This window comes from Rhinichthys klamathensis, unplaced genomic scaffold, assembly GCF_029890125.1.
Source record: "Rhinichthys klamathensis goyatoka isolate OS25496 unplaced genomic scaffold, OSU_Roscu_1.1 h1tg000330l_1, whole genome shotgun sequence".
Classification (NCBI taxonomy): Eukaryota; Metazoa; Chordata; class Actinopteri; order Cypriniformes; family Leuciscidae; genus Rhinichthys; species Rhinichthys klamathensis.
Genome location: NW_026606845.1, coordinates 1,511,151 through 1,528,451, shown reverse-complemented (window position 1 = coordinate 1,528,451; position 17,301 = coordinate 1,511,151). Strand labels below are relative to the sequence as shown.

The following is a 17,301-nucleotide window of genomic DNA, read 5'->3' as shown; positions in this document are numbered from 1 at the left end:
ATAATGATAGAAATAATGAGTTTTGAAATTCGCCTTTCTATCAAATCTTTGACAAAGTCACAATGGGACATAACGATTATTGTGCAGCTATTTATCAAACTCAACATACATACCGAATAAAACTGACTCCTTACATTGTAAATTTACATATTTAGAAACAATCAAATTACAAATCTTTACCTTGTCTCGTTCAATTTTGGTAATGTAGTCCTCCTCTATGTTGCGATGGCTTAAAAAATCCAAAAGGCCGTGCGAATCCAGGTCAGGTCACGAATAAAGTCCCGTTTAAGGCAATGAACAAAAACAAATTATGATAAACTTAAATGAACAAATAACAAAGCAAATGATGGGGTAAAAGGAGGAGACGAGACAGTGCACGTCGCGTGTGAAGATTCAATTATTCCCACATGTAACCTAATAAAACTCGTTGCCACAAGAAACGGATGAAACATTAAGTCGTGGCCACAAGAAAAATATATCGTTACCTCAACAAAATGATCTCGTGACCACGACTTATAATCACGTTCCCACGACTTAATATGACGTTCCCACGAGATATTATCACGTTCCCACGACTTAATATCACGTTCCCACGACTTAATATGACGTTCCCACGAGATATTATCACGTGGGAACGTCATAATATCACGTTCCCACGAGTTTATATGTTGTGGCCACGACATAAATAAGTGAACCGAACATGTCCCCTCCCGGTCACCGTAGTTACCAGTTGGAGCCTAACATCAGATGTTTACACGTCAACCCGATTGTAATTTTCAAACAAAATTTGACATCTGAACGATGTTGGAGTCCATGTCCAATGAGGATACACTTTTATATAATATAATATAAACCATAAATATATTTTTGTTCAGTAAGGATGTACAGCATCCCTCATGGCAAATCTCATTTTTGCTCTTCTTCTTCATCTCCCTCCGCTCATCTTCTTACTTTAGTCAGTAGACTTATTTCAGTAATTGTAGAAGCGACTGCTAATGTCTTTATTATGAATCTGTGTCAGGGGGTCGTAGTGATGAAATACTGATTCTAACACTGTAGGGGTAATAATTAAACTGTACATCAGCTCTGACCACAACTGGAGAATTTCGGTTGAGTTCTGACTGCACTTCATTTTTATGTTCATTTCACTTTCATTTTAGTATTTTGTGGATATGTGTTTATATAGTAAATAAAACCGCCTTTTCCACAAGATCAAGGTGACTGATAAAACAACATTTTCATCTAGATGATTTCTGTTTCAGGGGTTTCTAGTGATGATTGGGGTGTGAGTTACAGTCCTTCACACATCTGTGCACTAAACGACTCAACAGTGATAATGAGATGCACTTATACATACCCTACTGGACATCAGATCAAGGAAGTGCTCTGGACCAAAACGCCGGTAACACATCCTGAGCCTCCAGATCTGTCTAATGACACTGAATACAGTCAGAGGCTTCAGTATCTGGGAGATAAACAGCAGAACTGCACCGTCAGACTGAGTCATGTGACACTGAAGGATTCACACATGTACTATTTCAGATTCATCACTGATAAAGAAAATTGGATTGGTAAATCAGGAGTGACTCTTACTCTCACAGATGACTTTGGTGAGGTTTATCTCTTCTTCTGTGCATTATGTTGAATAATAATCAGTGTATGACAGCAGCACTAGATATAATGTGTGTGTTGTGTTCAGATCTTCAGGTGGAGTCTCCTGAGAGAGTGACAGAGGGAGATTCAGTCAGTCTGACATGTAAAAGCAGCTGCGCTCTGACTGACAGAGCAACATTCATCTGGTACAGAAACTCACTGAAGATATTAACTGAGATTAAATTCAGTAACAAACTCTCCCTCGATCCAGTCAGAAGAGAGGATTCAGGCAGATATAGCTGTGCTGTAGACGGACACACTCACGTCTCTCCTGAGGTTCAGCTCAATGTCACGTGTGAGTGCAGATTAACTTAGTCTTTTAAAAAACTGGAGATTGAGTTTGAATGAGATGATTTGAGGTTTTAATTTTTGGCCCTTTTAGACCCTCCAAAGAGCGTCTCAGTGTCCATCAGTCCATCTGGTGTAATAGTGGAGGGAGATTCAGTGACTCTGAACTGCATCAGTGACTCAAACCCTCCTGCTCTGAACTTCAGCTGGTTTAAAGGAGGAACGATTGTAGGATCTGGAAGAATCTTCAACATCTCAAAGATCAGCTCTGATGACAGTGGAGAATACAAGTGCAAGTCCATCAATGAACATGGAGAGAAATACTCTAAAGCTGTGACTTTAAACGTCATGTGTGAGTTAATGATCACCAGCATAGTATTCACATCCAAATTCATCATTTTCGAATATTCATTGAATTTGAATTTTTGTCTTTAGATCCACCCAGGAGCGTCTCAGTGTGGATGCGTGGATCTGGTGTAATAGTGGAGGGAGATTCAGTGACTCTGAACTGCATCAGTGACTCAAACCCTCCTGCTCTGAACTTCAGCTGGTTTAAGGAGAATGAAACCTCAGCTGTTGGATCTGGACAGAGTTTCAGTGCACTACAGAGTGGACGCTTCTACTGTCAGGCTCACAATCAACATGGATCTCAGAGATCAGACGCTGTAACCGTCACAGGTAAAGCTTTGTAAGAGCAAACCCATATAACTTTAAGTCTGGACTGTTAATCTGAGCTGATAATGTTTCTCTCTTTCAGTGCATCACAGATCTAGATGGCATCAAGTTTTTGGGATCACAGTGGAATGTGGAGCAATATTCATCCTCGTCATCATCATTATCATCATCATCCTGTTTATAATGTGAGAACCACAAACAACTTTGATAATATTAATATAGTCGCCCATGTGCTTTTAATTTCTGTCATTTTTTCAGAAAGAAACGAAGCAGTGTTAAAAATGAAAATATCACAGTGAAAGAGGTAAATCATCCAAACACAACATGACTTTAAAAAAGCAGAAAATCAATCGATCATCTGTTATCTGTAATCATGTGTCTTCATGATCTGCATGCAGGAACAAACAGTCCGATTCAGAAACAAATGACTCAAATGAGTCGATTAAAAAAAAATAGTATGCTATACATTTAGCTTATATTGACTTCTCTATTTTCTGATGTAAATCCTTCTATCTCTCCTATAGATCTCTGAACCCAATGAAGACACATATACAGCTCTTGTATAAAGAACCAATCCTGGGCTCTGTGGGCGGAGCCACATATGATTGACAGGGATTGACCCTCATTTGTTCCCTTTGACCCTTTGTGAGAAAATGCTATTGTGTGCTATAGACTGATGTAATGTATGTTTAATTGTGTAATCTTACATATATAATACTCTTTTTCAGTATTTTTGGTCTTCAGTTTTAGGCACAAGTTTAGAAAGCAAAAATATTCTTATCAGTATTTGAATGCATACATTTTAATGTATTTTCATGTTTTGCCCCCACACATCAGGATTTCTGATTATAAATATTCAACATGTTGAGATCCGGTCACGTTTAACACACCCCACACCACGAGAAAATCTGATAATCTGTCATCAAGATAATCGGGACTTCACTTAGGATCATCAGAAGGAGAAAAATCGGCCAGAATATTTAGAAGACATTAAATGGCCGCTATTATGGAATTTTGAAAATTACCTTTCATGTAGTGTGTAACATAGATCTAAGTGAACAAAAACATCCTGCAAAGTTTTATATATGAAAGTTCACCGTAAAAAAAGTTATTGTCTCTCAAATAAATCGTCTCGGAATCAATTTAATGAATCGTTTTTTTTCCAATGAGTCATTTTCCTTTTCGTTGTGACGTCAAGACGAAACATGATCAAATTGGCCGGCCCACTCATTGCGCGCAGACAAACTTAAAAACATCATGTCGACAACAAGACACTGTGTTCTGAAGTGCGAATCAAAAGCGACCTTTTTTTCACTGCCCAGAGACGAGCATGTGAAGAATCAGTGGCTAGAGTTTATATCTACAACTATACCACACAAGTAGCCCGAACCTAGTGCTGTGTTCGCGTCATTTTAATGACAATTGCTTTACAAACATAAATGCTTTCAAGTGTGGATTCCCGAGCCGGTTAATACTGAAGGAAGGTTCAGTACCAAGTTTATTTGGATCAGCTTCCTCCGAATCACAACCTGTAAGTATTATTAATAATTGTTGCTTTTATGTGTTTTGTAGCATGCTCAATAAGTATTTGTGTGTGTTGTGTAAGTTACGCTCAGCACAGCTTCAAGGTCTTCAATGTCATTTTTGTTGAAATATGTGAAATGTTTGTCGTAGTTGGAGTTGTCATAAAGAATAGAGCAATACCTTGTAGTACTGCAGTGCTTTATCAATATGTTTGTGCGTTGGGCTAACGCGAACAATAACTGATTGGGTGTTTACCACCGAACTTTGGGCTATGATCGCTAACATAAATCAATGAGTATAGCAATCACAACTGACTGGGTCATCTGACCGATCATCGCAAATTAGCGTCACACAAAGGAGGGGTTTGGAAAAATGAGTCGTTGAACGAATCAGACTGACTTTATTTCTGTCAGACGTCTTCAGAAGTTACTGTCTTCTTGTATCTTCAGTTAATGGTTTGAAGCACGTTTGAAAGCAGACTACCATCACTAAATGAAAGTAACTAAACATAATGTGACATCTGCAGGCTTTAAATTAAAGTGGTGCTTGTTACCCTCATGTTTCATGTAGTTACAGAGTACAAACAATACAAATACACACACACAATCTAACATTACTGACTCAGATTTACAATAAAGATTGTCTTCAAAGTACAATTTCAATTGGGGACATATATTAGTGTTTAATGTTCTATTATTTTTTTATTAAAAAGTTTTTCTGGTATGTCTGAGTTTTTGGGATAGAGCTTGTGGTTCGGTTGATGATTGGCCAAATATCGTCAATACTAAAATTACTGTATTTTAGAAGTAATAGCTGTGCGCTTCTCAGCACAGTGATAGTATATTGGCTAAACTTGTACAAATGATGCTCAATCATCACTCAATTAATCACTTAATTATCTCATTAACTTTAACACTGGTTCGGTGTTACTTATAACACTCTTGAGCGTGGACTCATATAAACACTGAGCAGTGTAAATTTAACACTGGGGATTGTGCTGTGTATTACAAAAACACTTGTATATGGGTATTAAAGTTTATTTATCAAGTTTAAAGTATCAGATAAAAAAAAAAATCTGTTTATTTCCATTACGATCAATAATTGTAATATAATGAAAGCCATTTGTTTTCTGGTAAAATCAGAATGACACCTTGCACTTGAAGAAAGCATGTATGAATGTATTCATTTCACAGTCAAGAAAACAACATTTGTGAAAATGACCTTTTGTAAGGATTAATCATGATTTTGAGCTCACAGCACTTGAAATCTTAAGTTTATGTATTTTGAAGGTAAATAAGTTATTTGAACTTATATTTTTGAGTGACAGGGCCAACATGCTAAATTTAAAGTAATGTTTAGTCTAGTACACTTGATTGTTTAAGTAAAGACAACATTAGGGTTTACAGTGCAGAACGACCAATGTTGGCTCCTTTGTGATGTTAGTTTTGGTCAGAATCATTCCAAAAGATGGTACATCATAGTAAAATACATTTTACGGTATATTTCTGTACATATCTGGTTTGGCCAGATCAAGAGGGTTCTGAAGGTAGGAGGAAAGACATGTAAGGAGGATGATATCGCAAAGTTACATTAAAATGCATATTATAGGCATTTGTGGTTCCTTTAGAACTACATTCTAAAGGAAACATTCCAAGATCTTGCAATCGGACGTAGGCCACCAGACACACATAAAACATATCAAATATACCCTAGTAACTGTCTTTAAGCAATTGCAGGTATTTGTTGAAGAAAAACTCTATTAGCATTACTGGAAGAATGTTTGTTCATAGCTTTAAGCGAACTTTGCCAGTGCGTTAGCAAATGTTATGAGATTGTTCCCTGTTAGCTGTGAATATTGTTGGCTCTTTTATGATGAGTGGCTTCTTAAGCTCCTCATTTGTTTTTCGCTGAATGGATAAAAACTTTAATTGAACATCTGGGGTATAATAACTGAAAATCTGACACATTTTATTCAGGTTTTTTGACAGAGGTGAGCCAAATAACCTTGGAGATGAGGACTGTATTGAAGTGGATCCTGGAAGAGACCCTGTGAACAACTGGAATGATGCGCCGTGCTTTATGGGGAAGAAATGCATTTGTGAGAAATAAGTTTCATCCAGTCTTGTTGTGCTTTTGCTTCTATTATTTTAGTGAATCATTCTTATAATGAATGTATTTCTGAATGAGGTTTCTGTCTTTTAAAAAACTGCCATCTGATCTTCATATACATTTGTTAGAAGGGAAATGTAAAATTATAATAAACTATAATAGACTGACAAACTTCCAGTTTCTCACGATGTGAATGAGGGTGATCTGCGACACCAAACCTCTGATGTGGTCATGACTATTATTCTGATATTGAGTGTCTGAGAAACTGCTTTTGAGTTATATTGCTTTCACTTTGAATAAAATGATTAACAACCATTATTATTATTATTATTATAGTAAACTGTATTTTTGAATTCTTGTATTTCTGCTTTATATCATGGCTGTATTTGCTCCAGTCCAGCAGGGGCAGCAGAGAGCAGGTTTATCAGACTGAAGTGATCAGAGAGGAACAGAAACATCAGATTCAGACACTTTCTGCTGTTCCTGCATCATCAATACAAAGCTCCAGTTTGGCCTGTTTATGTGTGTTTGAGTTTATTTGAGTGATCACAGATTCCTCTTGTTGGCTTTTGAAGCTGATAATATGTGGGTGAATGTTCAATACACAAACACAGTAGTTTGAGTCTGCAGGGAGTTTTTGAGTTTGACTGAAAGTTTTCATTCTTGTTAGAGGCAAGAGTGAAATGAAACCACTTATTGTTAAGAGTTAGCAGCAAAGAACACACACACACACACACACACACACACACACACACACACACACACACACACACACACACACACACACACACACACACACACACACACACACACAAAAATAATCAAAATAATGAATGCAGAGAACACAACTGGAGCTTGAACACAAGAGTAACTCAGGATGAAGGAAAAGATGAAAAGTGCAGTAAGCAGAAAATTCCTTTAAAGCTGAAATTTAGCACAGAAGTAAGAGCAAAAGTGAAAGTGCAAAAACTTAATAGAGAGAAGAGTTTTGTTTTGCTAAACATCTTTGGTTGTGTTTGTGGGAGAGTTGTGTCTTCAGGTATTTTTAGAGGTTTACTTAAATTGAAATGTCCTTAAATGTATAAATGTACTTTTTCAATATGTTTGTATTCAGATATGTTACTGTATGTTTTTTACTTGTAAAAGGATATACTTATCTAGAATTAGTCTTTAGATTAACTACATTTAAATTAGACAAATGTAGTCTTTAGATAGTGTCTCGGGCTCATGTGTGTTCTTCATCACACTGTTCTTGAATGTTTCTTGATAATAGTGTACATAAAAATCACAAAAAACACTGACAAATGTTTTGTCAGTTCAACTTAGAAAATATACTTCATGTGGTAACATCTACAACAACTGGTTCTGTTGAAATTAAATAAATTATATAAAATAAGCATATCTGTCAGTATATAACCTGATTTCTATATGATGAAAGTCATTTTCCACCTTGATGTCAAAAAAGAATTCACTGTCCTTGGAGAAATGTGGGATATTCCAAGCATATACTGTTCAGATTTCAACTCAAAGTTAAAGGGTTATTTATTTACTTATTTAATTTATCATCATAGTGAAAATGGCAGAACAGTGACATCTACTGAGAAAAGGAAAATGTGAATCTCCTGTTGTCACCCACTTGTGTTTAATAACAGGAAGTCCTCATCCCACAATCTCTATTTCCCATCATCCTCTCTGTTCCTGAACACGACAGCGATGTAAATCATCATTCACTTCCAGTTTATGGTCCTCAACACACAGGTCCAGTTCGGCCCGTTTTAGTGTGTTTGAGTCAGTTTAGGTGATCACAGATTCCTCTTGTTGGACGTTGTAGATGCTAACTTCATCACAGGGAAAACTCCACAATGCTTTGACTATTTAAGGTTGAATATGCAATATATATTCCATCATACAGTAGTATGAGCATTCGGAGAGTTTTAGAGTGAGAATGAAATCTAGATTTATCTGTCTGAACTAATAAAAACCACTTCCTGTGTTGGTACTATTTAAAAACACGGCACACATCTTAAAGACCACACCTCATCTGTGAACACAAACTGTACGACTGTGAGTTTGAGCTAATAATGGAATCAGGGACCTTTTATGTAAGCAGAAATATTAATAACAGATCGAGACCTCCAACACAGAGTCGCAGAAATGATGAAGGAAAAGAGCGAAAGCAAAGTAAGCAGAAAGTTTGGTTTGACGCAGAGACGGTGTTGCTAATGTTTGAGCGGATGAGCAATGTTACGTTAAATTTTAATCATCGTTTTCTGTGAAAAAACTGTCATTGTTTTGGATTTTATGAAATTTTCCATATTTTAGCGAATAGGAGTTCCAGATGTTTGTCATTATAAAAGAATATTAAAAATCCCTACCATTTATCTAAAAACAATGCTGGATTACTAACAAAGGTTGATTTGAAGCATATTTTCTAATAATATGAAGGGTATACACTGATATCCGTGTGTGTTGTCTCTGTGTGTCAGGAGGAAGCAGGTGTTTGGTGTTGATGACAGTGTGTCTCGGGCTCATGTGTGTTCTTCTGCTGGTCTTCATCACACTGTACATCACCATCACAGCAGAGAGAGACCTGTTAAAGAGTTACAAGAACACAGTTGAAGAGTTCAATCACACTATCAACAGCTTACAGGACAATTACACTGATCTAATGACTGAAAAAGACAAACTGAAGAACAACTTCAGCTCTTTGAGTCAGAAGAAACTGGAGCTAGAGACTGAACTAAGGAAGTTATATACACAAGGTTTGTGCAAATGGATTTATATGTACACTACCGTTCAAAAGTTTGGGGTCGGTATGATTTTAAATACTTTTAAAAGAATTCTCTTCTGCTAACCATGGCTGCGCTTATTTGATTAAAAATACAACAAAAATCAGTTATAGTATTAAATATTATTCCAGTGTAAATCAGCTGTTTTCTGTGTGAATATATAGTAAAGTGTAATTTATTCCTGTGATCAAAGCTGAATTTTTAGCATCACCAGTGTCAGTGTCTTCAGTGTCAAATGATCCTTCACAAATCAGTATAATATGAGGATTTGATGCTCAAGAAACATTTATTATTATTATCAATGTTGAAACAGTTGTTGGTCTGTCAGTTGTACAGTTTTTTGTTTTTTTTTTGGATTCTTTGATGAATAGGAAGTTCAAAAGACTTTTGTAACATTATAAATGTCTTTACTGTCACTTTCGATCAAATTAATTATTCCTTGATAAATAAAAGTATTGATTTCTTTCCTCCAAAAAATAAAATTCTCACTGATCCCAAACTTTTGAACGGTAGTGTATATTTGCACTTTACAACACAAATAATGAGCAACGTTTTTTTCCTGTTTATTGAAAGGAAATGACACGTTTTTCATATCCAGTGAGTTGAGGAGCTGGTCTGAGTGCAGACAGTTCTGCAGAGATCGAGGAGCTGATCTGATCATTATCAACACTGAAGAGAAGCAGGTGAGATTGTGTGAGTGTGTGTTAGTTAATGAGAGGAATCACACTTACTCCTGTTTTTATTCACACAGAGGTTCATAACTTCATTCGTCAAGGAGAGAGTGTGGATTGGTTTGTCAGACTCTGAGACTGAGGGGATCATGAAATGGGTGGATAAGTCTGCATTGAAACAAGGTGATAAAACACTCACAGAGAAACACTTTGGATGCATTTGGTAAATCCTTTTAATTCTCATTCAATTCTGTTTTGGTTATGGAAACGTTAAAATGTCCAGTTTTCTGGATGTTAGAGGTAATTTTTTTTAGGTTATGATGTTCCTGAAACATTCTTTCAACTTAATTTGTATTAACAAATTAACATTCTAGAAACCTTGATTTGTAACATTTCAAGAACATAAAAATGTCCAGTTTCCTGAATGTCAATAGAACTTAATTTAAAGGTTAGTATGATGTTCCTGAAACATTCTTTCAAACATTTTAACATCTGCTGCAAACAAGCAGAATCACTGAAGCAAAGAGAAACCAGATCAGAAAAAAACTACTACACACTTCAGCCACAATCTTAGAACTGAAGATAACTGATGTTAAATCTCTGAAGATATCAGAAGAGGAGGATAAAACAATGTATTACTAACCAGAAGTTCTTATTGAGATTAACAGAGGTTTAGATGTTGATGTTTGGTTGAAAATGTTTCATTTGAAATCACCGTTATGGTGATCAGTGTTTGCTTTAGTTGGCCTCTTGACCTTTACTTTCCTTATTTTCTTTTAGCAATTGCAGGTATTGGTTGAAGAAACACTCTATTAATGTTACTGGAAGAGAGAACTTTGCCAGTACATTAGCCAAAGTTATTTTATGATGAATAGCTTGTTAAACTCATTTGTTGTTTGCTGAATGGATAAGGAGTTTCATTGAACATCTGGGGTCCTGAATAACTGAAAATCTGACACACTTTATTTAGGTTTTGGCGCAGAGGTGAGCCGAATAACTATCTAGGTACAGATGAGGACTGTATTGAATTGGATCCTGGAAGAGACCCTGTGAACAACTGGAATGATGCGCCATGCTCTGATAAGAAGAAATGTATTTGTGAGAAATAAGTTTCATCCAGTCTTGTTGTGCTTTTGCTTCCATTATTTTAGTGAATCATTCTTATTGTGAATGTATAATTTCTAATTGAGGTTTCTGTCTTTAAAAAAACTGCCATCTGATCTTCATATGAATTTTTTAGAAGGAAAATGTAAATTGTCAATTTTATCATTGCTATAATACACTCAAAACATGTTTCTCACGATGTGAATGAAGGTGATCTGGGACACCAAACCTCTGATGTGTTCATGACTATTATTCTGATATAGAGTGTCTGTGAAACTGCTTTAGATCTGTATTGCTTTCACTTTGAATAAAATTATCAATAACCATTATTATTATTATAGTAAGCTGTATTTTTGTTTTTATTTCATATTTCATTCTTGCGTTTATGCTTTATTGCTCTATGGCTGTATTTGCTCCAGTCCAGCAGGGACAGCAGAGAGCAGGTTTATCAGACTGAAGTGATCAGAGAGGAACAGACACATCAGATTCAGGCACTTTCTGCTGTTTCTGCATCATCAATACAAAGCTCCAGTTTGGCCTGTTTATGTGTGTTTAAGTTTATTTGAGTGCTCACAGAATCCTCATGTTGGATTTTGAAGCTGATAACATGTTGAATATACAATACACAAACACAGTAGTGTGAGTCTGCTGGGAGTTTTTATGTTGGACTGCAAGTCTTTATTCTTGTTGAAGGCCAGTGTGAAATTAAACCACTTCCTGTGAAGGTGTAACACCTTTTTAAAAACACTACTCGTCATTCTAAAGATCAAACCTCATCTGTGAAGACGTACTGTCATACACAGTGAAAAATGGATTCAGAGGACATTCATCAACATGTTGAATGCAGAGATATTGAGGACACATTCGGACCTCAAACACAGAATCACAGCCAGGATGAAGGAAAAGATGAGAAGCGCAGTGAGCAGAAAATTACTTTAAAGCAGAGATCATGTTGTTAATGGTGTCACTAATGTTTGAGGAAATGAGAACTGTTACATAGGCCTACCATTTCAAATACTAGAACATAATCTTAGAACATAGCGTTAGTGTTTCTGATTTTATATTTAACATATTATATATATATATATATGTATATGATATGATACAATGATATATATGATATAATACAATGATATTACACAGCGCCTGAAAATAGTCCCCAGCTTCCAAAGTAACCAGCACTAAGTTTCGGGAGTGAACAACCTGCTGAGAAACTCCTCGTCTAAGCGTCCTGGGCACAGTAGCAAACAAAAGGTAAGACACAAGTAACACACACGGAACAATCCAGAGAACACATGAGGCGGAGCACAAATGATCTACTGACAACATGGGGCAGACACATTTAATTTACATTTACATGTAATCATTTAGCAGACACTTTTATACAAAGCGACTTACAAATGAGGAGAGCAATAGAAGCAATTAGACCACCAAAAGGGCAACAATATGCAAGTGCAGTTAGTCTAGCACAGTACACATAGCAAGTGTTTTTTTTTTTTTTTTTTTTTTTTAAAACAAACAATAGAATAGGTAAGTGCTAGTATTATTTGGTCAGGTGCTGACGAAAAATATGTGTCTTTAGACATTTTTTTGAATATGGCTAAAGACTCAGCTTCTCGAATTTAGATAAGTAGGTCATTCCACCAGCTGGGAACAGTCCAGGAAAAGGTCCATGAGAGTGATTTTGTGCTTCTTTGGGATGGCACCACAAGGCGTCGTTCACTTGCATGCTTCTGGAGGGCCATAAATCTGAACTAGCGAGTTTAGGTATATTGGTGCAGAGCCAGTGGTTGTCTTGTAGGCAAACATCAGTGCCTTGAATTTGATGCAAGCGGCTATTGGAAGCCAGTGCAAATTGACTAAGAGAGGTGTAACTTGTGCTTTCTTAGGCTATTTGAAGACCACCCTCACTGCTGCATTCTGGATCAGTTGCAAAGACTTGATAGTACATGCCGGAAGGCCCGCTAAGAGAGCATTACAATATTCCAGTCTGGAGAGAACAAGAGCTTGGACAAGGAGATGTGTGGCCTGCTCTGATAGGAAGGGTCTAATTGTAGTAATACATGGTCTGTGAAACTTAACTGATCATCAATCACAACTTTAAGATTCCTGGCCGTCCTGGAAGGAGTTATGGTTGACGAACCTAGCGAAGTTGTGATGAAGTGTTGGGTTGGCTGAGACCACAAGCAGTTTTTGTCTTAGCAAGGTTGAGTTGAAGGTGATGGTCCTTCATCCAGCAAGAAATGTTTGTCACACAGGCTGAGATGCGAGCAGCTACCGTTAGATCCTCAGGGTGGAATGAGAGGTAGAGTTGTGTGTCATCAGTATAAAAGTGATAGGAAAAGCCATGTTTCTGAATCACAGATCCTAGTGATGACATGTAGATGGAGAGGAGAAGTGGTCCAACCACTGAGCCCTGAGGCACCCCAGTAGCTAGATGTTGTGACTTTGACATCTCACCCCTCCAAGACACCCTGAAGAGGTAACTTGAACCACTGGAGTTCAGTTCCTGCAATGCCCATCTTCACAAGGGTTGACAGGAGGATCTGGTGGTTAACTGTGTTAAAAGCAGCAGGCAGATCCAGCAGGATGAGTACTGAGGATTTGGAAGCTGCTCTCGCCAGTCTCAGAGCTTCAGACACAGCAGAGAATATAAGTGACAGGTGTTGATCGCGGCAATCAGCTCATGATTTGCACACCACACAGCAAAATCACCAGTGTTAAATTAACACTGCTCAGTGTTTATATGAGTCCACACCATAGACTGTAAAAAATATGGACAAAGCGTCTGTGACGTCACCCATAGACTTTCTGAAGAACGGTTTTGAGGCTGTTTATGGGGGGTATGGGCGGTGCCATCTTGGAAAATCTTACGATATTTCAAATACAAATGTTCAGAAAGGATACAGAGGTGGTATGATGTGTTGTGTCAGATCATGGCCGAGACGTCAAATTTCAGGAATTCCACTCGGCGCAGCCCGTTATCAGCTGTCAATCACGCGCTTATTTGTCATACATTTTATATCTAAATACGATCTAAACTACCGAGTTAGACAAAAATTCACCCCCCTCACAGTTGTCAGGCACTCGGAACCTATCGAAAAGTACAATAAAAGTCCATGGGACCAACCTGTAAAAACATGAATTTATGCTGTGAAAACGGACATTTTAACATGCGGGTCTATGGAGATTTGCTCCCTTTTGGGACCTCCCTCTAGCGGATTTTCGATGTATTGCAGTTTTTCGCACTTCCGGGTAGGCTTCATTTTTCAGATTAGAATGTTGCCGCTTGGTCCACACTCAGAGAGTGTTCAATGAACACTGAAGCAGTGTTAAAGTTAATGAGATAATTAAGTAATTAATTGAGTGATAATTGAGCATTATCCCACGACACCTGATGTTAACAAGCAGAATCACTGAAGGAGAAAATCGTAATTGGTATGTTACCAATATGGAGATCAGTGTTTGCTTTAGTTGGGCTCTTGACCCTTACATCATTAACTTTAGTTCTTTGTTTGGCTGCTATACCTGAGTTATTCCTGCCTGATGAACAAAGAAAAATGTGATATGATGGTGTTGGTTGTGTTTTAACATAATCAATAGTTGGCCTGAATCACTGAACTCATTGAGAGCATAATTTCAGAGTTAAGTTTACCTTATAGATTGTAGCAGCACTGTCATTGTAGAGTATGCGTTTTTTTAGCCTTTTCAATTAAATCCAAATGATCAAATCATTACAAAAAAAAAAAACAACACCTCAAAAAGTAATTCAGGTAGGCACATACAGACATCAATAATTAGCGTATGAATCTCAACAATGGTGACAAACAGATGACCTCTGAACATAAGCTCATTATTTTTTTCATGCAGCAATGCATGATGGGAGCCATGAATGATATCTGATTGGTGGCATCCAGAATACACTACAAAATGCTTTATAATTGTCACCATTGTTGAGAGTCACAGGCTGGTTCTTGATGTCTGTTTAAAAAAAGAAAAAAAAAGTTTTGTATATGTGACCCGTCACGGAAACCAGGGACACAAGTCGGCAGCACAACTTGCGAGCAAAATGAGAAAGAAGCGTTTTTTTCCAAAATTGGTGATTTCCGCTTTTTTGCAGAATCTGTTAGTTGAGATCATGAAGAAGCCTCTACATGTTTGAGATAACAGTATTGGTATATTTAAAAGCGTACATTTTGAGGTTGAAATCGGCTTGTTTTTCGGAGATTCTAGCATGCAGTAGGGGCGTGTCATTGTCTGTGTGTATTTCCATACTGAATAGCCGCCGGCGCTTTTGCCCCCGCCCCCCAACAGCGTGGCTACTTAATATGCAGCGCTCTGGCCGGCTCTATCTGATATCAAAATTCAATGAAGATGGACGCCGCAAAGATTGTCGCAGACGAGCTGAAGCGTGGCAGTTACACCGAAAATGTTTTCGCCGCACTTTGTGGGCTCGGGAAACTGAACCGGAGGTATGGGCGCGGCGCGCGCGCCCTCGGTGCTTGAATACGGCGGCTCGGCTCGCTGACAGCGGTGGCTAACTGTTTCATATGTGATGTCCCGATTGCTTTGAATGGGGAACGTTTTGTGAACAGGGAACAGACTTAATGGACTGGCAACAATCTCCATAGAACATGAACTGGCACAGAGAATCGAAATAGAGGATGCAGTTAAGACCTTTGCTGCGATGAAGGCCTGCCGTGCGCGTTTCTGAAACGTAAGTTAAGCTTCATTTGCTCTCTAGTCGTTATTTAAGATGCTGAACCTGCTGATGATATAATGTGCTTGCGGACATTTCATTTGTGTGTGTATACGCACATAAGAAAGTGGTGTAAAGAGATTTGCAACAGTAATCTGAGGAGGAAATATGATTATTTGGAAAATTCCTGTCATGACTGCTTAAAGAAAAATGCCAGCAGGCATTTACCTCCTGCATAAACTTTAATATTGTTGACATTTTGGGCACACGCGCGTTGCGCACTATTTGCGTTATATGTAGGCCTATGGCTTATTGGTCTTTGTGTGTTGTTGCTGGTTTTGCGTTATATGTATATGGCATATTGGTCTTTGTGTGTTGTTGCTGGTAAACGTTGCAAATAGAGGGGCAGCACAATTGTTTTTCGCCTAGAGCGGCAGAAGTGCATTCGCCGGTCCTGGGGGTGAGTTTGCATTAAGCATTAAAGTTTGTCGTTTTGTTTTAATTCTAAGAACACGTACATGTTATCTCATGTTTAGTCTGTTTAGACCTTCACATACCTACCTATTGTTATTAGCTAGCTCAGGAAAGAAAAAAAAGCTGTAAAGCACAGGGGGAGCTTTACAGGGGGTATGGCTTATCTAAATGAGATGTAAATGAGCCCTATTGTCACTCCCAGCAGGAGAGAGAGGTGAGAATGCACAATCTTTTGAGGCCGTTTTCACCCATTTTACCTTTTTTGAGTTCCTACCTTCAAATGGCCACAACTTCTCCAAATATTATCAGATTTCCACGTGTTACACATCGTTGGAAAGCTTGGAGACTACACTTTCAGAATCTATGAATAACTCAAAATGCCGAAGAACCGACTTGTGTCCCTAGTTTCCGTGATCGGTCACATATTATTAAGTTTTAACAAATTATTTGGATTACATTGTAAAAGTTGCAATTATTATGATTTTCAAGGATAGTGCTGCTATAATCAATAAAGTAAACGTAACTCAGAAATTGGGCTCTGTTCAGGTCAAATGATTGTGAGATAATGTTAAAACACAACTAACACCATCAAATCACATTTTCTCTTTGTTCATCTGGCTGTTATAACTCAGGTACAGCAGCCAATCAAAGAACTAAAGTTAAAGATCAAGTTAAGGGTCAAGAGCCCAACTAAAGCAAACACTGATCTCCATAATGGTAACATATCAATTACGATTTTCTCCTTCAGTGATTCTGCTTGTTAACATCAGGTGTCTTCGATAATGCTCAATTATCACTCAATTAATCACTTAATTATCTCATTAACTTTAGCACTGCTTCAGTGTTCATTTAACACTCTCTGGGTGTGGACTCATATAAACACTGAGCAGTGTTAATTTAACACTGGTGATTTTGCTGTGCACGCTGCTAAGTCAGTGCTGATTGCCCAGGTCATGAGCTGCAGAACATGTCAGGACAAACACAGACAACATGGGAAGCCCATGATGCATCCTGAACCGTAACAGTTTAATGTCCCAGACAACCTCCGTGGTGGTCCCATTTGCCCACTTGTTAGCAATTGCCTTTTTTAAGATACATAAAAGATTGTAAAAAATCAAAAGAGAGTATTGCATGTGTATTGCATATGTATTTCATATAATATAAAAAAAATATGGAAATATCTTGAGCTTGTGTTCACCACAGAACTTTTATCAAGCATTTAACCAAAAACCCATTTAAAAAACCCATTGACTTCAGGACGATGCACTCGGAAGTGCTAAAATGTCTACAAAAATACGTCATCCCTGCATTCTGC

General features: G+C 37.6%; 1 protein-coding gene across 1 annotated transcript in view; it reads left to right on the top strand.

Moving 5' to 3' along the window:
- Window positions 1-1,665: 1,665 nt before the first annotated feature.
- LOC130105933 (B-cell receptor CD22-like) overlaps window positions 1,666-17,301 on the top strand; it is a 145,783-nt gene continuing 130,147 nt past the window's right edge. Inside the window, exons 1-4 of the mRNA XM_056272120.1 lie at window positions 1,666-1,948; window positions 2,036-2,293; window positions 2,377-2,619; window positions 2,699-2,801. Coding sequence (XP_056128095.1) covers window positions 1,681-1,948; window positions 2,036-2,293; window positions 2,377-2,619; window positions 2,699-2,801 — 872 coding nt within the window. The 5' untranslated portion in view covers window positions 1,666-1,680. The remainder of the gene's footprint in view (window positions 1,949-2,035; window positions 2,294-2,376; window positions 2,620-2,698; window positions 2,802-17,301) is intronic.